This window comes from Oncorhynchus clarkii, chromosome 28, assembly GCF_045791955.1.
Source record: "Oncorhynchus clarkii lewisi isolate Uvic-CL-2024 chromosome 28, UVic_Ocla_1.0, whole genome shotgun sequence".
NCBI lineage: Eukaryota > Metazoa > Chordata > Actinopteri > Salmoniformes > Salmonidae > Oncorhynchus > Oncorhynchus clarkii.
In genome coordinates, this window is record NC_092174.1 from 25,073,871 (window position 1) to 25,096,476 (window position 22,606).

The 22,606-nt window shown below is 43.4% G+C and overlaps 1 protein-coding gene across 3 annotated transcripts in view; it reads left to right on the plus strand.

Moving 5' to 3' along the window:
* Positions 1–22,606, plus strand: part of LOC139387435 (histone-lysine N-methyltransferase 2C-like) — a 151,819-nt gene that overhangs the window by 29,071 nt on the left and 100,142 nt on the right. For all 3 annotated transcript variants that reach the window (XM_071133608.1, XM_071133609.1, XM_071133610.1), the window contains exons 4-6: positions 14,359–14,518; positions 17,816–18,052; positions 20,758–20,986. In XM_071133608.1, coding sequence (XP_070989709.1) covers positions 14,359–14,518; positions 17,816–18,052; positions 20,758–20,986 — 626 coding nt within the window. The remainder of the gene's footprint in view (positions 1–14,358; positions 14,519–17,815; positions 18,053–20,757; positions 20,987–22,606) is intronic.

Genomic DNA, 22,606 nt, shown 5'->3' on the forward strand with positions numbered 1-22,606 from the left:
GTAAAATTTCTCTTTAGCCTGAGGGACACTGAGTATTTGTCTCCATGACACCATGTTTCCAGTAAGATTATGATGTCCTGGCCCTTGATGTTTTTAATCAATTCTGGATTTGTTTTATAACCAAAATGTGAAGAGTATAGGCCCTGGATATTCCAAGAGCTGATAGTTAATGATCTCATTTCTAATAAGTGATATTCACTGGTTTGAGTAAAGTACATTGAAAAAAACGTAATATATCTATATATACACACACACACACACACACATACACCATTACATATAATAATTATTATAATACCAGTGCCAATAAAATAAAGAATAGTTGTAAACAAATTCATAAGAATGGAATAAGATTACACCAAAAATAAGTACAACGCAATGCAGAGTTGCAAAGAAAAAGCCATATCTCAGACTGGTCAATAAAAATAAAAGATTAAGATTGGCAAAAAAACACAGACACTGAACAGAGGAACTCTGACTAGAAGGCCAGCATCCCGGAGTCGCCTCTTCACTGTTGACGTTGAGACTGGTGTTTTGTGGGTACCATTTAATGAAGCCTCCAGTTGAGGACTTGAGGGTTCTGTTTCTCAAACTAGACACTCTAATGTACTTGTCCCCTTGTTCAGTTGTGCACCGGGGCCTCCCACTCCTCTTTCTATTCTGGCTAGAGCCAGTTTGCACTATTCTGTGAAGGGAGTAGTACATAGCGTTGTACCAGATCTTCAGTTTCTTGTCAATTTCTCACATGGAATAGCCTTCATTTCTCAGAACAAGAATAGACTGACGAGTTTCTAGACATTTTGAGCCTTTAATCGAACACCCACAAATGCTGATGCTCAAGATATTCAACTAGTTTCTAAGACAGTTTTATTGCTTCTTTAATCAGAACAGCAGTTTTCAGCTGTGCTAACATAATTACGAAAGGGTTTTCTAATGATCAATTAGTCTTATAAAATGATCAACTTGGATTAGCTAACACAACGTGCCATTGGAAAACAGGAGTGATGGTTGCTGATAATGGGCCTCTGTACGCCTATGTAGATTTTCCATAAAAAATCTGCCGTTTCTTGCTACAATTGTCATTTACAACATCAACAATGTCTACACTGTATTTCTGATCAATGTTATGTTATTTTAATGTACAAGAAATGTGCTTTTCTTTCAAAAACAAGGACATTTCTAAGTGACTACCAAACTTTTGAACGATAGTGTACGTATGTCCCCATGGCCAGTAAAACATAATCAAGCCTATTTATTTTACTTACTTGCTGTGCTGTTTCGTTGTTCATTTGTTCAGTCGTTTCATTCTCAACCAGGATTTCTATGGAACGCCGTTTGGGTCTTTGCTATAGAACGCCGTTTGAGTCTCTGCGTGTCAAAAGATATACTATTTAACACTTTTTGATGTGTCAAATAAGCTTGTTGACCAATCAGGACCTGAATACAACATACATTTTTAACGTAGTTATTACTAGAGGTCGACCGATTATTATTTTTCAACGCCGATACCGATTATTGGAGGACCAAAAAAGCCGATACTGATTAATCGGCCGATTAAAAAATAAATAAATAAATAATAATAAAAAAAATGTCTTTGTAATAATGACAATTACAACAATACTGAATTAACACTTATTTTAACTTGATATAATACATTAACAAAAATCTATTTAGCCTCAAATAAATAATGAAACATGTTCAATTTGGTTAAAATAATGCAAAAACAAAGTGTTGGAGAAGTAAAAGTGCAATATGTGCCATGTAAAAAAACTAACGTTTAAGTTCCTTGCTCAGAACATGAGAACATATGAAAGTTGGTGGTTCCTTTTAACATGAGTCTTCAATATTCCAAGGTAAGAGGTTTTAGGTTGTAGTTAATATAGTATTTATAGGACTATTTCTCTCTATACCATTTGTACCTTTGACTATTGGATGTTCTTAAAGGCACTATAGTATTGCAAGTGTAACAGTATAGCTTCCGTCCCTCTCCCCACCCCTACCTTGGGCTCGATCCAGGAACACATCGACAACAGCCACCCTCGAAGCAGCGTTGCCCATCGCTCCACAAAAGACGCGGCCCTTGCAGAGCAAGGGGAATAACTACTCCAAGTCTCAGAGCGAGTGACGTTTGAAACGCTATTAGCGCACACCCAGCTAACTAGCTAGCCATTTCACATCGGTTACACCAGCCATTAGGATGATAGGCTTGAAGTCATAAACAGCGCTGTGCTTGCGAAGAGCTGCTGGCAAAACGCACAAAAGTGCTGTTTGAATGAATGTTTACGAGCCTGCTGTCTACCATCGCTCAGTCAGACTGCTCTATCAAATCATACATTTAATTATAATAAACACAGAAATACGAGCCTTTGGTCATTAATATGGTTGAATCCGGAAACGATCATTTCGAAAAAAAATGTTTATTCTTTCAGCGAAATAACCGTTTGTTATTTTATTTAACGGGTGGCATCCATAAGTCTAAATATTCCTGCACAACTTTTGCATTGCACAACCTTCAATGTTATGTCATAATTACGTACAATTATGGCAAATTAGTTCGCAATGAGCCAGGCTGCCCAAACTGTTGCATATACCCTGACTCTGCGTGCAAAGAACGCAAGAGAAATGACACAATTTCACCTGGTTAATATTGTCTACTAACCTGGATTACATTTAGCTAAATATGCAGGTTTAAAAATATATACAGTGGGGCAAAAAAGTATTTAGTCAGCCACCAATTGTGCAAGTTCTCCCACTTAAAAAGATGAGAGAGGCCTGTCATTTTCATCATAGGTACACTTCAACTATGACAGACAAAATGAGAGAAAAAAATCCAGAAAATCATTGTAGGATTTTTAATGAATTTATTTGTGAAAGAATTCACCCCCTTGGCATTTTTCCTATTTTGTTGTCTTACAACTTGGAATTAAAATACACTGCTCAAAAAAATAAAGTGAACACTTAAACAACACAATGTAACTCCAAGTCAATCACACTTCTGTGAAATCAAACTGTCCACTTAGGAAGCAACACTGATTGACAATACATTTCACATGCTGTTGTGCAAATGGAATAGACGACAGGTGAAAATTATAGGAAATTAGCAAGACACCCCCAATAAAGGAGTGGTTCTGCAAGTGGTGACCACAGACCACTTCTCAGTTCCTATGCTTCCTGGCTGATGTTTTGGTCACTTTTGAATGCTGGCGGTGCTTTCACTCTAGTGGTAGCATGAGACGGAGTCTACAACCCACAAAAGTGGCTTAGGTAGTGCAGCTCATCCAGGGTGGCACATCAATGCGAGCTTTGGCAAGAAGGTTTGCTGTGTCTGTCAGCGTAGTGTCCAGAGCAAGGAGGTGCTACCAGGAGACAGACCAGTACATCAGGAGACGTGGAGGACACCGTAGGAGGGCAACAACCCAGCAGCAGGACCGCTACCTCCACCTTTGTGCAAGGAGGAGCAGGAGGAGCACTGCCAGAGCCCTGCAAAATGACCTCCAGCAGGCCACAAATGTGCATGTGTCTGCTCAAAAGGTCAGAAACAGACTCCATGAGGGTGGTATGAGGGCCCGACGTCCACAGGTGGGGGTTGTGCTTACAGCCGAACACCGTGCAGGACGTTTGGCATTTGCCAGAGAACACCAAGATTGGCAAATTCGCCACTGGCGCCCTGTGCTCTTCACAGATGAAAGCAGGTTCACACTGAGCACATGTGACAGACGTGACAGTCTGGAGACGCCGTGGAGAACGTTCTGCTGCCTGCAACATCCTCCAGCATGGCCGGTTTGGCGGTGGGTCAGTCATGGTGTGGGGTGGCATTTCTTTGGGGGGCCGCACAGCCCTCCATGTGCTCGCCAGAGGTAGCCTGACTGGCATTAGGTACCGAGATGAGATCCTCAGACCCCTTGTGAGACCATATGCTGATGCGGTTGGCCCTCGGTTCCTCCTAATGCAAGACAATGCTAGACCTCATGTGGCTGGAGTGTGTCAGCAGTTCCTGCAAGAGGAAGGCATTGATGCTATGGACTGGCCCGCCCGTTCCCCAGACCTGAATCCAATTGAGCACATCTGGAACATCATGTCTCGCTCCATCCACCAACGCCACGTTGCACCACAGACTGTCCAGGAGTTGGCGGATGCTTTAGTCCAGGTCTGGTAGGAGATCCCTCAGGAGACCATCCACCTCCTCATCAGGAGCATGCCAAGGCGTTGTAGGGAGGTCATACAGGCACGTGGAGGCCACACACACTACTGAGCCTCATTTTTACTTGTTTTAAGGACATTACATCAAAGTTGGATCAGCCTGTAGTGTGGTTTTCCACTTTAATTTTGAGTGTGACTCCAAATCCAGACCTCCATGGGTTGATAAATTTGATTTCCATTGATCATTTTTGTGTTATTTTGTTGTCAGCACATTCAACTATGTAAAGAAAAATGTAATAAGAATATTTAATTCATTCAGATCTAGGATATGTTATTTTAGTGTTCCCTTTATTTTTTGGAGCAGTGTATATATAGTGCCAGTCAAAAGTTTGGACACACCTACTCATTCCAGGGTTTTTCTTTATTTGGACTATTTTCTACATTGTAGATTTAATAGTGAAGACATACAATCTATGAAATAACACATATAGAATCGGATAGAAACCAATAGTGTTAAACAAATCAAAATATATTTTCTATTTGAGATTCTTCAAAGTAGCTGCCCTTTGCATTAATGACAGCTTTGCACACTCTTGGCATTTTCAGCCAGCTTCATGAGGTGACTTTAATTTTGAGTGTGACTCCAAATCCAGACCTGGGTTGATAAATTTGATTTCCATTGATAATTTTGGTGTGATTTTGTTGTCAGCACATTCAAGTATGTAAAGAAAAGTATTTAATAAGAATATTTCATTCAATCAGATCTAGGATGTGTTATTTTAGTGTTCCCTTTATTTTTTTGAGCAGTGTAGATTTTTGGGGGATTTGTATCATGTGATATACACTATATGCCTACCACTTTGAAGATGCAAAATATTTTTTATTGTGAACAAACAAGAAATGAGACAAAAAAAACTTGAGCGTGCATAACTATTCACTCCCCCAAAGTCAAGAGCCACCTTTTGCAGCAATTACAGCTGCAAGTCTCTTGAGGTATGTCATTAAGCTTGGCACATCTAGCCACTGGGATTTTTGCCCATTCTTCAAGGCAAAACTGCTCCAGCTCCTTGAAGTTTGATGGGTTCCACTGGTGTACAGCAATCTTTAACTTCTTACGGGCAGGTGGGATGGTAGCGTCCCACCTGGCCAACATCCGGTGAGATTGCAAAGCGCGAAATTCAAAAATACTAAATTCAAATATTTAACATTCTTGAAAATATATATGTTATACATCAAAATGAAGCTTAACTTCTTAAGTCATACCACAGATTCTCAATTGGGTTGAGGTCTGGGCTTTGACTAGGCCATTCCAAGACATTTACATGTCTCGAGTGTTGCTTTAGCAGTATGCTTAGGGTCATTGTCTTTCTGGAAGGTGAACCTCCGTCCCAGTCTGAAATCTCTGGAAGACTGAAACAGGCTTCCCTCAAGAATTTCCCTGTATTTAGCGCCATCCTTCAATTCTGACCAGTTTCCCAGTCCCTGCTGATGAAAAACATGCCCACAGCATGATGCTGCCACCACCATGCTTCACTGTGGGGGTGGTATTCTCGGGATGATGAGAGGTGTTGGGTTTGCGCCAGACATAGCATTTTCCTTGATGGCCAAAAATCTCAATTTTAGTCTCATCTGACCAGAGTACCTCTTCCATATGTTTGGGGAGTCCCCTACATGCCTTTTTGCCAAAACACCTTTGTTATTTTTTCTTTAAGCAATAGATTTCTGCTGGCCCCTTTTCAGTAAATCCCAGCTCTGTGGAGTGTATGGCTTAATGTTGTCCTATGGACAGATACCCTAATTGCCGCTGTGGAGCTTTGCAGCTCCCTCAGGGTTATCTTTGGTCTCTTTGTTGCCTGTTAATGCCCTCCTTGCCTGGTCTGTGAGTTTTGGTGGGCGGCCCTCTCTTGGCAGGTTTGTTGTGGTGCCATATTATTTCCATTTTTTAATAATGGATTTAATGGTGCTCCGTGGGATATTCAAAGTTTCAGATATTTTTTTATAACCCAACCCGGATCTTTTCTTCTCCACAACTTTGTCCCTGACCTGTTTGGAGAGCTCCTTGGTCTACATGGTGCAGCTTGCTTGGTGGTGCCCTTGCTTAGTGGTGTTGCAGACTCTGGGGTCTTTCAGAACAGGTGTGTATATATATACTGAGATCATGTGACAGACCATGTGACACTTAGATTGCACATAGGTGGACCTTTTTTAAACTAATTATGTGTCATCCTTAATCTTCACCATTACATCAGTACTACAACTACCATCATCATTACTACTACTAACACCATCACAAAACTGCTATCATTACCATCACCATACTACCCGTACCACTACTATTTGGAATATTAATCACAACAAAAGTAATACCAATAATAGTTACAACAATACTACTAATAATAAGTAAGTTACTGTTTACTATACAGATGTTATTATTCATTCTCCCTCAGGCTATGGCAGACATACATATTTGGCTACAAGAGGAGCCATTGCTCCTTCGCCCATGAGCATTTTTTGTTTTTCCTCTTGGTTTAATAAGTTAACATTTTGAATAAATATAGTAATTTTTGTGAATAATTCATATCTTGGCGAGGAGAATTTCTCACATTAAAGGATAAAGTACATCTCTGTTTCTACCTCTCCTGTTGTGTGGTGACCACGTACACACTCCTCTTTGGGTAGCCATGTCTTTTTATGTCTACCGGTTTCTATTGCCAATTGGTGGTCACTCAGCCTGTACTTGGTAAGGATCTGTCTCTGCTTTGTATCTCTGACAGAGTAGAGATAATCAGCCAATTCATATTCTCTGTTTAGGGCCAGATGGCAATTTAGTCGGCTTTGGGATTTTGTTTAGTTTTTACAATTTTGTCAATGTGAGTCCTTTGATTGGTTCATGATTGTGTTTATTTGAATTGGTCATAAGGTATGAGTCATTTTTTTGTGTGTTCAATCATGGTGTTGTTCAAGGTGAATTTATATTTGTGTTTCTGACATCTGGGTTTTGGTCTGGAAACTCCTGATTACATTTTTTTTGGCAACATTGCTCTTGAATATTAAGGTTCTGTTGAAAACCTTATTTGGTTGGTGATAGAATAACCAAATCATCAGCATATAGCAGGTATGGTTTACCTTTGTGTCAGATAGTGTGAGTCTTGGGGCTGGAGAGTGGTCCAACATGTCTGCTAATTGATTGATATAAATGTTGAAAAGGTTTAGACTCAAACTGCAGCCTTGTCTCACACCTCAACGTTGCAAAAAATAATTGTTCTTTAGTTTTTGATTTTTATTGCACACCTGTTTTCTGTGTACCTTAATTTTATAAAGTCATACACCTTACCACCAAGCCCACTGTGGAGAATTTGTGCCAAATAGAATCAAATGCTTTTTTAAAAGTCAATAAAGCAAGCAGAGATTTTGCCCTCTTTTTTTTGTGGGTGTGTTTATTCATTAGTGTGTCTAAGGTGTGTATATATGTTCAGTAGTGTAATGGTTATGGAGAAAGCCTATTTGACCTTTACTTGTAAGACAAATTCTTGAAGGAAGGTTTGGATTCTTGAATTGAAAACGCTACAGAAAACCTTTCCAAAGTTGCTGTTTATGCAAATTCCCCTGTCATTTTTAGGATCTGATTTGAGGAGATGGGGGAGATGAGCCCCTGGTTCCAGACATCAGGAAAGCAGTCAGAAGTTACACTGAACAAAAATGTAAACACAACATGTAAAGTGTTGGTATCATGTTCTGTGAGCTGAAATAAAAGATCCTAGAAATGTTTCATAAGCACAAAAAGCTTATTTCTCTCAAATTTTGTGCACAAATTTGTTTACATCCCTGTTAGTGAGCATTTCTCCTTCACCAAGATAATCCATCTCCTGACAGGTGTGGCATATCAAGAAGATGATTAAACAGGTTCACCTTTATTTATTTAACCCTTATTTTACCAGGTAAGTTGACTGAGAACACATTCTCATTTAGATCAATGACCTGGGGAATAGTTGCAGGAGAGAGGAGGGGGGATGAATGAGCCAATTGGAAGACAATAAAAGGCCACTCTAAAATGTGCATTTTTGTCACACAACACAATGCCACACGAGACGTGTTTTGAGAGAGCGTGCAATTGACATGCTGACTGCAGGAATGTCCACCAGAGCTTTTGCCAGATAAATTATTAATTTCTCTACCATAAGCCGCCTCCAACGTCATTTTAGAGAATTTAGAGAATCCAGCAACTTCGCACAGCCATTAAAGAGGAGTAGGACAACATTCCACAGGCCACAATCAACAGTCTGATCAACTCTACGTGAAGGAGATGTGTCACGCTGTTTGAGGCAAATGGTGGTTACACCAGATACTGACTGGTTTTCTGATCCACGCGCATGCATACCTTTATCTTTGACCAACAGATGCATATCCCTATTTCCAGTCATGTGAAATCCCTAGATTAGGGCCTAATGAATTTATTTAAATTTACTGATTTCCTTACATGAACTGTAACTCAGTATAATCTTTTGAAATTGTTGCATGCTGCATTTTAGATGCTCATTCAGTGTAGTACCATGTTGAACAATTTAAGCACAGCATTTTGCAACTCAGTTGTGTTGTTTTTCAGCATTTCATATCTCATTTTATTTAGACCACACGCTTTCTTTGGTTTTATAGATTTTAACTTTTCATTTCGTTGTTGTTGGGTTATTGGGTAATCTAATAGATTTTGGTTGTTTTTAATGATTGATTCAAGGATATTCAATATTTCGTGAATTTGTAATTGGTTATGCTGGAAGTCTTTTTGTGGGATGTTTTTGTATAGATTATATTCATTTGTCTTCCAAATTCCTCCATGGCTAATTCTTCTGACTTTGTCATGCTTAAATTGTTCCACATGTCCCAGAACATATTTTTATCAATTAGGTTTTACATTTCGTCAAGTGTCTTAACGGTATAATTCGATTTCTTGCATTTTAATGTACAGTCGTGGCCAAAAGTTTTGAGAAATATTAATTTTCACAAAGTCTGCTGCCTCAGTTTGTATGATGGCAATTTGCATATACTCCAGAATGAAGAGTGATCAGATGAATTGCAATTAATTGCAATGTCCCTCTTTGCCATGCAAATGAACTGAATCCCCCAAAAACATTTCCACCGCATTTCAGCCCTGCCACAAAAGGACCAGCTGACATCATGTCAGTGATTCTCTCGTTAACACAGGTGTGAGTGTTGACGAGGACAAGGCTGGAGATCACTGTGTCATGCTGATTGAGTTTGAATAACAGACTGGAAGCTTCAAAAACAGGGTGGTGCTTGGAATCACTGTTCTTCCTGTCAACCATGGTTACCTGCAAGGAAATATGTGCCGTCATCATTGCTTTGCACAAAAAGGGCTTCACAGGTAAGGACATTGCTGCCAGTAAGATTGCACCTAAATCAACCATTTATCGGATCATCAAGAACTTCAAGGAGAGCGGTTCAATTGTTGTGAAGAAGGCTTCAGGGCTCCCAAGAAAGTCCAGCAAGCGCCAGGACCATCTCCTAAAGTTGATTCAGCTGCAGGATCGGGGCACCACCAGTACAGAGCTTGCTCAGAAATAGCAGCAGGCAGGTGTGAGTGCATCTGCACGCACAGTGAGGTGAACACTTTTGGAGGATGGCCCGGTGTCAAGAAGGGCAGCAAAGAAGCCACTTCTCTCCAGGAAAAACATCAGGGACAGACTGATATTCTGCAAAAGGTACAGGGATTGGACTGCTGAGGACTGGGGTAAAGTCATTTTCTCTGATGAATCCCCTTTCCGATTGTTTGGGGCATCTGGAAAAAATGTTGTCCGGAGAAGACAAGGTGAGCGCTACCATTAGTTCTGTGTCATGCCAACAGTAAAGCATCCTGAGACCATTCATGTGTGGGGTTGCTTCTCAGCCAAGGGAGTGGGCTCACTCACAATTTTGCCTAAGAACACAGCCATGAATAAAGAATGGTACCAACACATCCTCCGAGACCAACTTCTTCCAACCATCCAGGAACAGTTTGGTGACAAATAATGCCTTTTCCAGCATGATGGAGCACCTTGCCATAAGGTAAAAGTGATAACTAAGTGGCTCGGGGAACAAAACATTGATATTTTGGGTCCATGGCCAGGAAACTCCCCAGACCTTAATCCCATTGAGAACTTGTGGTCAATCCTCAAGAGGCAGGTGGCCAAACAAAACCCCACAAATTCTGACAAGCTCCAAGCATTGATTATGCAAGAATGGGCTACCATCAGTCAGGATGTGGCCCAGAAGTTAATTGACAGCATGCCAGGGCGGATTGCAGAGGTCTTGAAAAAGAAGGGATCAACACTGCAAATATTGACTCTTTGCATCAACTTCATGTACTTGTCAATATAAGCCTTTGAGACTTATGAAATGCTTGTAATTATACTTCAGTATTCCATAGTAACATCTGACAAAAATATCTAAAGACACTGACGCAACAAACTTTGGAAATTAATATTTGTGTCATTCACAAAACTTTTGACCACGACTGTATGTTTATACTGTTTCAGAGTTTCAAAATAGTCATAGCGTAGCTCTGGGTTGTTTTGCTGCTTATGTTTTCCATTTTCCATTTGTCTTAGATGGTTTCTAATTGTTTTACATTCGTTATCAAAAAAAAACATTTCAACAACTTTTAGATTCTTCTTTCTGATGTTGTATTTCTTTGCTTTTCTCAGATTTGCTTTTGATCCTCTTTTTTAATATTCAATGGATTTTTCTAGGAGCTGAATTGACATCTTATTTATTGGTGAGTTATTGAAGACCTGTATAGAGTTAATTTCATTTGAGTTTGTTTCATTTAATTTCTCTGCACTGTTTGAAGCCTATCTGTACGATTTGTACATTTTGTTGGGCTGTTTTTTTGAGTGATTATTGCTGGTAATTTTATTTCTGAAACACTTTGATCTGACAATGGTGTCTGTGGTCTGACAGTGACACTAATGGAGGAGGGGTCCATGTCAGTGATGTCATGCCTCTCTCTCTCTGACTCTCTCTGCATCCCTCCTGCGCTCTCTCGCTGCCTCTCCCTCGCTCTCTCTATAGTTGGAGGGATTCTGTTCATTTTGCCAATGGCTTTTTGTTCTCAGCTGTGTGTGTGCATTCGTGCTGGGGGTGAGAGTTGTTATTTTACCTTGCTTTAACAATGGGTATGGATTTTTTTGTTCTCAATTCTGAATAACAAGTTACACAATCACTCTATTCTGTTATTACATTTAATGACTGGCCTCTAAAGTTCCATTTTGGCTGTTCTTGCAAGCTGACTCTGCAGTAGCATACTTGCTGCTTTCTCACCAGGTAGTTGGATCAAAATGGAACTTCCCTCACAATGTGTCTTTAAAATAGTCTTGGCCCTTCGTACAACTGAGATCAAGAACATACAATCTATGAATAAAAGGGTCGACACCGAGGTCATGACATAACATTAGTACCAATCCTTCCTGTGTCTGTCTGACTCTCCTTTCTTGTAACGTTACCATTTCTTTCAAGCCAATCGCCATAGCAATTAGTTATTCATACATTGCTGACCATCAAACCTGAACACGGAACTCTACACTACCTGTCCAAAGTTTTAGAACACCTACTCATTCAAGGGTTTTTCTTTATTTGTACTATTTGTTTACATTGTAGAATAATAGTGAATACATCAAAGCGATGAAATAACACACATGGAATCATGTAGTAACCAAAAAATTGTTAAACAAATCCAAATATATTTTATATTTGAGATTCTTCAATAGCCACCCTTTGCTTTGATGACAGCTTTGACACTCTTGGCTTTCTCAGATCTAGCTTCACCTGGAATGCTTTTCCAACAGGAGTTCCCACATATGCTAAGCACTTGTTGACTGCTTTTCCTTCACTCTGCGGCCCGACTCATCCCAAACCATCTCAATTTGGTTGAGGTCAGGTGATTGTGGAGGCCAGGTCATCTGATGCAGCACTCCATCACTCTCCTTCTTGGTAAAATAGCCATTGCACAGTCTGGAGGTGTGTTGGGTCATTGTCCTGTTGAAAAACAAATGATAGTTCCTCTAAGCCCAAACCAGATGGGATGGCATATCGCTGCAGAATTTTGTGGTAGCCATGCTGGTTAAGTGTGCCTTGAATTCTAAATAAATCACCAACAGTGTCACCAGCAAAGCACCCCCACATCATAACACCACCACCTCCATGCTTTATGGTGGGAACAACACGTGGAGATCATCCGATCACCGACACCGTTGTCTCACAAAACCACGAGCGGTTGCTCCAGACCAAAGGACAGATTTCCTCCTGTCTAATGTCAATTGTTTGTGTTTCTTGGCCCAAGCAAGTCTCTTCTTCTTATTGGTGTCCTTTAGTAGTTGTTTCTTTGCAGCAATTTGACCATGTAGACCTGATTCACACAGTCTCCTCTGAACAGTTGATGTTGTGATGTGTCTGTTACTTGAACTCTGTGAAGCATTTATTTGGGCTGCAATTTATGAGGCTGGTAACTCTATTGAACTTATCCTCTGCAGCAGAGGTAACTCTGGGTCTTCCTTTCCTGTGGTGGTCCTCGTGAGAGCCAGTTTCATCATTGCGCTTGATGGTTTTTGCAACTGCACTTGAAGAAACTTTCTAAGTTCTTCAAAATTTCCCCTGACTGACCTTCATGTCTTAAAGTAAGGATCGACAGTTGTTTGCTTCTTTGAGCTGTTCTTGCCATAATATGGACTTGGTCTTTTACCAAAAAGGGCTTTCTTCTGTATACCCTCCTATGTTGTCACAACAACAGATTGGCCTTCCTTAAGGAAGGAAAGATATTCAACAGATTAACTGTTAATTGATATGCATTCTAGGTGACTACCTCATGAGCTTGCTGAGAGAATGCCAAGAGTGTGCGAAGCTGTCATCAAGCCAAAAGGTGCTTATTTTTTTAAATTTTACTCCCCTTTTCTCCCCAATTTCGTGGTATCCAATTGTTAGTAGCTACTATCTTGTCTCATCGCTACAACTCCCGTACGGGCTCGGGAGAGACGAAGGTTGAAAGTCATGCGTTCTCCGATACACAACCCAACCAAGCCGCACTGCTTCTTAACACCGTGCATCCAACCCGGAAGCCAGCCGCACCAATGTGTCGGAGGAAACACCGTGCACCTGGCAACCTTGGTTAGCGTGCACTGCGCCCGGCCCGCCACAGGAGTCGCTGGTGCGCGATGAGGATATCCCTACCGGCCAAACCCTCCCTAACCCGGATGGCATTATGACAATTGTGCATCGCCCCACGGACCTCCCGGTCGCGGCGAGCCTGGGCGCAAACCCAGAGTCTCTGGTGGCACAGCTGGCGCTGCAGTACAGCGCCCTTAACCACTGCGCCACCCGGGAGGCCTAAGGGTGGCTATTTTGAAGAATCTCAAATATAAATATGTTTTGATTTGTTTAACACTTTTTTATGTTGTCAAATATTAAAAAGAAAGAAAAACCCTTGAATGAGTAGGTGATCTAAACCTTTTGACCGCTAGTGTATGTACCTTGGAGAAGACCTTTGACCCTTGGCATTGGGACTAAATAGCTTAATTTAACCCCAAATTGTAGTAACACGCTAGCTAAATGCTCATCAAAATAACAAACCACCAATAGATGGAATGTAACTACCAAAGCAGGCCAACCACAGATCACAAACCCAAACCACTCCGAGGTTACTGGTCAGACATCCAATTATAAGCCAATGTTCAAAGTCTCTGTGTAAAATGCTATTCCAGAGGCCAATAGCCACGACAGTGTTTTCAGGTTTATAGTAACACTCTGCTCTGTCTGATGTGTGTCATTGGTGGTTCTGTCGACGTTGTTGTTGTCATATATGACAGGCAGCCTGCCTCTGGGCTCCCCTTGGGTTTACAGCAATCAGTGCTCTAGCATATGGTCTCCAAATTCCCACTATCCATCTCTTTCTCTAACAAAGTGGGTGTTTATGTTTCTGACCTGGAGTAAACTGCATGGAAGAAAAGTCAAGACCAGTCAACTTTTTCAGTTAGGGTTCATGGCTGTATTCTCAATCACTTTTGGTAGATGGGTGATTACTTCAGGGCATGGTTTGAAATGTCATGTTAACCATTGACACAAATATACATTACTGGTAGGATTATATGGAAACATACTCGTGAGATTCTATGCGTAGATATTCATGTTTTTCTACCCCTAAACCCTGTCCCCTGTGTCTCCATCCACCATCAGATACACCAGCCAAGCAGCCTGTGGAGAGTGTGGAGGTGGGTGCCACTGAAGGACCAGGGGAGGGGGAAGAGAAGCCCTCTTCTCCCCAGGTCCAGAGCCCTCAGACTTGTGAAGCAGCTGAGCTTTCTGGTCCTATCACCAACAGAGGAGTTAAAAGCAGGTCAGTCTGAGAATTCCATCACAGCAAGTCATGGCTATGAGGGGTGGATCTGTGTTTATGTACGGTGTATATTGATTAATGTGATACTTTTGGTCATGTAGTGTATGTGGACACCTGCTTGTCGAACATCTCATTCCAAAATCATGGGCAATTAGTGCATTCGGAAAGTATTCAGACCCCTTCACTTTTTCCACATTTTGTTACATTCCAGCCTTATTCTTAAATTTAAAAAATATTTTTTTCCCCTCATCAATCTACACACAAACCCTTAATGACAAAGCGAAAACAGGTTTTTAGACATTTTTGCAAGTTTTATTACAAATAAAAACAGAAATACCGTATTTACATAAGTATTCAGACCCTTTGCTGTGAGACTCGGAATTGAGCTCAAGTGCGTCCTGTTTCCATTAATCATCCTTGAGATGTTTCTACAACTTGGTTGGAGTCCACCTGTGGTAAATTCAACTGATTGGACAGGATTTGGAAAGGCACACACCTGTCTATATAAGGTCCCACAGTTGACAGTGCATGTCAGAGCAAAAACCAAGCCATGAGGTTGAAGGAATTGTCCGCAGAGCTCCGAGACGAGAGGATTGTGTCGAGGCACAGAACTGGGGAAGGGTGCCAAAAAAAATCTGCAGCATTGAAGGTCCCCAAGAACACACTGGCCTCCATCATTCTCAAACTAAAGAGGTTTGGAACCACCAAGACTCTTCCTAGAGCTGGCCGCCCGGGCCAAACAGATTCATCAGGGGAGAATGGCCTTGATCAGGGAGGTGACCAAGAACCCGATAATAGAGCACCAGAGAGATGTAGAGATGGGAGAACCTTCCAGAAGCACAACCATCTCTGCAGCACTCCACCAATCAGGCCTTTCTGTTAGAGTGGCCAGACGGAAGCCACTCCTCATTAAAAGGCATATGACAGCCCGCTTGGACTTTCAGACCATGAGAAACAAAATTCTCTGGTCTGATGAAACCAAGATTGAACTCTTTGGCCTGAATGCCAAGCGTCAAGTCTGGAGGAAACCTGGCACCATCCCTACAGTGAAGCACGGTGGTGGCAGCATCATATTGTGGGAATATTTTTTAGTGGCAGGGACTGGGAGACTAGCAAAGTACAAAAAGATCCTTGATGGAAACCTGCTCCAGAGCACTGAAAACGTGATATTTCAGTTTTTCTTTTTTGATACATTTTCAAAAATGTAAAAAAAAGCAGTTTTTGCATTGTCATTAGGAAATCAAATCTCATTTTATTGGTGACATATACATATTTAGCAGATATTATTGCTGGTGTAGTGAAATGCTTGTGTTCCTAGCTCCAACAGTGCAGTAGTATCGAACAATTCACAACCACACACACATCTAAAAGTAAAATAATTATGGGGTGTTGTGTAGATATTTTTTTTAAATCCATTTTCGGATAAGGCTGTAACGTAACAAAATGTGGAAAAAGTCAAGGGGCCAGAATACTTACCGAATGCACTGTATATGGAGTTGGTCCCCCCTTTGCTGTTATTACAGCCTCCACTCTTTTGGGAAGAATTTCCACTAGATGTTGGAACATTGCTGCGGGGACTTGCTTCCAATCAGTCACAAGAGCATTAGTGAGGTCGGACAGTGATGTTGGGCAATTAGACCTGGCTCGCAGTCAGTGTTCCAATAATTCCAAAGGTTTGATGGAGTTGAGGTCAGGGTTCTGTTCAGGCCAGTCAAGTTCTTCCACACCGATCTCGACAAACCATTTCTGTATGGACCTTGCTTTATGCACAGAGCTGAAAGAGCCAGGAAAGAGCCTTCCCCAAACTGTTGCGACAAAGTTGGAAGCACAGAATTGTCTAGAATGTCATTGTATGCTGTAGCGTTAAGATTTCCCTTCACTGTAACTAAGGAGCCTAACCATGAACACCAGCCCCAGACCATTATTTCTCCTCCACCAAACTTTACAGTTGGCCCTATGCATTCGGGCAGGTAGCGTTCTCCTGGCACCCACCAAACCCAGATTTGTCAGTTGAACTACCAGATGGGTGGTGCAGCGTCATTCATCAATCCAGAGAACGCGTTTCACTGCTTCAGTCCAATGGTGGCGAGCTTAACATTGCTCATCCTGATCTTAGGCTTGTGTGCGGCTGCTCGGCCATGGAAACCCATTTCATGAAGCTCCCGACGATCAGTTCTTGTGCTGACCTTGCTTCCAGAGGCAGTTTTGATCACTGTAGTGAGTGTTGCAACCAAGGACAGACAATTGTTACGCACTTCAGCACTCGGCAGTCTCATTCTGTGAGGTTGTGTGACCTACTTTGGGGCTGAGCCGTTGTTGCCCCTAGACGTTTCCACTTCACTTATAGTGTACCGGGGCAGCTCTAGCAGGGCAGAAATTTGATCAACTGACTGGTTGGAAGGGTGGCATCCTATGACGGTGCCACGTTTAAAGTCACTGAGCTCTTCAGTAAGGCCATTCTACTGCCAATGTTTGTCTTTGGAGATTGCATGGCTGTGTGCTCGATGTTATACACATGTCATCAACAGCTGTGACGGAGATAGCCGAAGGGGTGTCCACATACTTTTGTGTATATAGTGTATGTATCCATCGTTCTTCATCAGTACACATTCAGTATGTAGACACCACAGCTTGCATGCATATTCTCAAATACACACATGTATTTCCGGTGTGTCAGAGCATTGAGTTACCAGCCGGGAGTGGGACAGGAACATTACCCCCCCCCCCCGTCATAGGTGCCACTCTGTTAAAGGTTGTAATCAATCTTTCAGACTGACTGCATTGTCGATGCTGGTGATGGAGGATAGAGGGGCGGGCGGACCGACCAGTTAAGCAGGCAGCATCTCTCCAGGAATCTTATTAACAAACCCATCTCCTCCCTCAGAAACCAACCTGATAAATTTGTACAACCTGTTCTGGTCTGATCTGCCTGGTTTGCTTTACTTTCCTTCACTCCCAGCCTGTCTGCCGCTCCCTCTATGGCGGCTCGAGGTCCTCTGTTTTGGATCCTCGGCTGGATGGATGTTACTTAATCTATTGATTTGAGTAGATGTATATCAAAGGCCCATACTACGTGTAACTTTCAATTCCCACAGATGTTTGTTGTAAGAAAGGAATACTGTTGGGAATTGCAACACAAATATAGACGTGTGTGTGCACCCTTGCTTTGTTCGCGCCTGACCGTGCCATACCAAACCGAAGAGGAGTAATTCACGGCCAGCCACTGACCATGATGCATGGCTGAATGTCCCACTGGGTATATATAATTAACTGACAGTCCCTCTCTCCCTCTCTCAGTGAGCAGCTCTGTGCCTTCTGTTACTGTGGCAGCCGTAGTCTGCTGGGTCAGGGGGATCTCCAAGTGTTCGACTCCTCGCCTGGACACGAGCGCAATGCGACAGGAGGAGGAGGCCAGGCCAACGACCACAGCAAGGCCAGCAAAGGATACGGCAGAGATGACAGCGGTGTTGACAGACCCACTCAGCCCAGCGATGCAGCCGGAGATGCCAGCTCAGGACAGAGAGGCACACAGAAGTAAGTAGGCCTGGCTGGCTGGATGACACGGCTGTCTGAAAGGGTTTGGCTGGTAGAGCTAGCCTGGTCCGGTCTGGGCGAGCAGGGACGGTGAAATCTGTGATGGCCTCTGTAACCGGTTAATGAGCTGTATGGAACGAGAGCTGGGCTCTCTGCTGCTTTGATGTCACAGGCTGTTTATTTGGCCAGCCTTGCCTGTCCATACAGACAGACGTCTTACCAATACAGACTCCTGTCCATACAAACGTCTTACCAATACATACGTCTTACCAATACAGACGCCTGTCCGATACAGACTCCTGTCCATACAGACGTCTTACCAATACAGACGCCTGTCCATACAAACGTCTTGCCAATACAGACGCCTGTCCGATACAGACGCCTGTCCATACAAACGTCTTGCCAATACATACCTCTTACCAATACAGACGCCTGTCCGATACAGACTCCTGTCCATACAAACGTCTTACCAATACATACGTCTTACCAATACAGACGCCTGTCCGATACAGACTCCTGTCCATACAAACGTCTTGCCAATACAGACGCCTGTCCATACAGACGTCTTGCCAATACATACGTCTTACCAATACAGACGCCTGTCCGATACAGACTCCTGTCCGATACAGACTCCTGTCCGATACAGACCCCTGTCCGATACCGACCCCTGTCCGATACAGACCCCTGTCCGAAACAGACCCCTGTCCGATACAGACCCCTGTCCGATACAGACCCCTGTCCCATACAGACCCCTGTCCCATACAGACTCCTGTCCATACGGCCTTGCCTGTCCATACGGCCTTGCCTGTCCATACGGCCTTGCCTGTCCATACGGCCTTGCCTGTCAATACGGCCTTGCCTGTCAATACGGCCTTGCCTGTCCATACGGCCTTGCCTGTCCGTCCATACGGCCTTGCCTGTCCATACGGCCTTGCCTGTCAATACGGCCTTGCCTGTCAATACGGCCTTGCCTGTCAATACGGCCTTGCCTGTCCATACGGCCTTGCCTGTCCATACGGCCTTGCCTGTCAATACGGCCTTGCCTGTCAATACGGCCTTGCCTGTCAATACGGCCTTGCCTGTCAATACGGCCTTGCCTGTCAATACGGCCTTGCATGTCAATACGGCCTTGCCAATAAAGACGCCTTACCAATACCGATACAGACTCCTGTCCATACAAACGTCTTACCGATACAGACTCCTGTTCATACAGACTCCTTTCCAATACAGACACCTGGACAGGGAGTGAGCAACATGACACTGAAACATCAAAACAAAGGGACACAAAAACAGCAGCAAACAAAGATGTGTGTGCAACATGTCATCATAGTGGATGATTTCAGCTGGCAGCTGAACTCTAATCTCAGAGTTGATGTCTTGAGTGTCTGCTAATGTATTGCATATGCGTGGAGTAAGTGCTTTGTGTACTATTTCATCCTCTCCTGTGTCAGAGGAAGGGTCTGAGTGCGTATATGAATGCTCGTGAACCCCGCCTCACCTCTCGCCTCACATTGTGCTAATGTGATCAATTATCTGAGAGGGTACCAGACATTAACTCTGAACTTTCCAGGGCTAAATTAGCACCCTTTCCCTCGCAAATTAAATCAACAATCCACACGCAGGGCAGAGAGGCCTGTGCATTCACTCTCCTCACAGGCCTTAATGGATGACCATACTCTGGCTTAGCAGGTCATATTAGCACTCTGCTCTTGAAAGCTAAATTAGCGCCGCTCTGCTCCCCCTTGGCAGGCCTTTTCTGCCTGCTGGGGTCCCCAATGGTCCTACTATGCCATGTAGAGTAAGACTAACACGTAAGTGCGTGTGTGCGCGTACTGTGCACTGTGCCAACAAAGGACCCTCCCTGGACGTGTTTCGGACAGCTGTCTAATTTGTTTGTGTTCTTTGGAGCCAATAGTGTCTTTCCCTGGGGTCCCTGTGACGTAATGTGCACAGAGAGCAGAGCGTACATATATACACACACATCCACCGCAACACGCCTGGCAGCGATCCAACGCCAGCCAGGCATTATTGTTGGAGCAGTGTGATTGGTAGTGTCTCTAGGCTAGACTGTGCCACAGAGAGAGAGAGAGGGTGGCAAGAGGACGGAGGGTGAAGAGGAGAAGGACATTTCAAGAAAAGGGATAGAGGATGGAATTGAATGCTAGCCTATTTTGCACAATATGTACGCTCCGGTCAGGAGGGCCATAACAATGACAAGGCATTATACAGTGTATATCATTATGACTTCTTCATCCTCACCCTAGCCTTCACTCTCTCAGTTTTGGCTGTTTGTGTGTTTACTGTTTACTGAAACCAACTAGTTCTTTTAAATGCTAATTCCCTCTTGCCATATTTTCCGCATGCTCGGCAACTCACTAGAGCAGGGACTCTGGGAACCGTTTCCCTTGCAGCAGATTTCATGAGACAGAACAGCCAGCCTCTTGTGTGTCACGACCCGCTTTCACCCCCTCCTCCTCCTCTACTGCTCTCTCCCTTCTCTGCTCTCTAACATTTTTCCTCTCATCCTATCTCTCCTCCTCTCTTCTCTGCCTTATTTCTTCTCATTTATGCTTTGCATCACTTCTTTTACTATTTAGTTTTCTATCCCTCTCTTCGTTCCTGCCCAGCTTGCCTCACTTTGCTTTTTCAACTCTTTCTACCTCCAGTTATTTTAACTCATCTCTCCCTCTTCATCTCTCTTCCAGTGGAGCTGAGAGCCATGGGGAGTTACCCGACCCAGACAAGGCCAGCAGGTTGTGGGATGAGCTGGCTCACGTCGGCCTCCCAGGAGATGTGGACGTCCAGTCTTTCTTTGAGGAGTCGGGGCAGTGCTTGGCGCATCACTGTTGTGCGTTGTGGTCGCAAGGCGTGTGTGAAGGCGAGGGACAATCACTGCTCAACGTGGACATAGCCATCGACTCAGGGAGCACAGAGGTGAGCAGCCCACAGTCCTCTCATGATAAAACGTCTATTAAGTAAATGGGATTATACACTCTATAGAGAATATGATTTAACTGTGTCTATAGATAAGGGTTTCCGTTAGCAAAATGTGACCAGCAGCATTTTAATTGACCAGACATTTGAGAAACTTACCAGACCCATATGTAATGCATTGGCTGTGTAACCTAGTTAGGGCGTCCAACCACTTGCTCAGAATGTCAGAAATCAAATTTAGATTGCAAAGGTGTGTGTCCTTCTTACCGAATTTGAAGATGCTAGAATAACTGTCCACATTTACGTTTCCTCAGCCAACAAGATGAGTAATGAACAGCAAAATCACTAGTCTATGTCAATCTACTATCCAGCATAGTAGAAAAGTGTACCTATTCTGTTGGTCAGCTTGTCGTTCTATGTGAGAAAGAAATGGCCTATTCCAAACAAACTCTGGGACATTTGGTATTTGGTATTTTTTAGGATCCCCATTAGCTGTGGCAAAAGCAGCAGCGACTCTTCCTGGGGTCCACACAAAACATGACACAATACAGAACATTAATAGACATCTCAAGGACAGAACTCAATTGGAAACAAGGCATACGTGCCTACATATCAATACATACACACAAACTAGGTCAAATAGTGGAGAGGTGTTGTGCCGTTAGGTATTGTGCCGTTAGGTGTCGTGCCGTTAGGTGTTGCACCGTTAGGTATTGTGCCGTTTGGTGTTGTGCCGTTTGGTGTTGTGCCGTTAGGTGTCGTGCCGTTAGGTATCGTGCCGTTAGGTATCGTGCCGTTAGGTATCGTGCCGTTAGGTATCGTGCCGTTAGGTGTCGTGCCGTTAGGTGTCGTGCCGTTTGGTGTCGTGCCGTTTGGTGTCGTGCCGTTTGGTGTCGTGCCCGTTTGGTGTCGTGCCGTTTGGTGTCGTGCCGTTTGGTGTCGTGCCGTTTGGTGTCGTGCAGTTTGGTGTCGTGCAGTTTGGTGTCGTGCAGTTTGGTGTCGTGCAGTTTGGTGTCGTGCAGTTTGGTGTCGTGCAGTTTGGTGTTGTGCCGTTTGGTTTTGTGCCGTTAGGTGTCGTGCCGTTAGGTGTCGTGCCGTTAGGTGTTGTGCCGTTAGGTGTTGTGCCGTTAGGTGTTGTGCCGTTAGGTGTCGTGCCGTTTGGTGTCGTGCCGTTTGGTGTCGTGCCGTTTGGTGTCGTGCAGTTTGGTGTCGTGCAGTTTGGTGTCGTGCAGTTTGGTGTCGTGCAGTTTGGTGTCGTGCAGTTTGGTGTTGTGCAGTTTGGTGTCGTGGAGTTAGGTGTCGTGCAGTTAGGTGTCGTGCCGTTAGGTGTCGTGCCGTGCCGTTAGGTGTTGTGTTGTGCCGTTTGGTTTTGTGCCGTTTGGTTTTGTGCCGTTTGGTTTTGTGCCGTTTGGTTTTGTGCCGTTTGGTGTTGTGCCGTTTGGTTTTGTGCCGTTTGGTTTTGTGCCGTTTGGTTTTGTGCATTTTGGTTTTGTGCCGTTTGGTTTTGTGCCGTTAGGTGTTGAGCCGTTAGGTGTTGCTTTATCTGGTTTTTTTTAGGTTTGTGGTTCAGGTTTGCTGTTCATTTGAGCAATATGAGATGGAATGGAGTTCCATGCAATA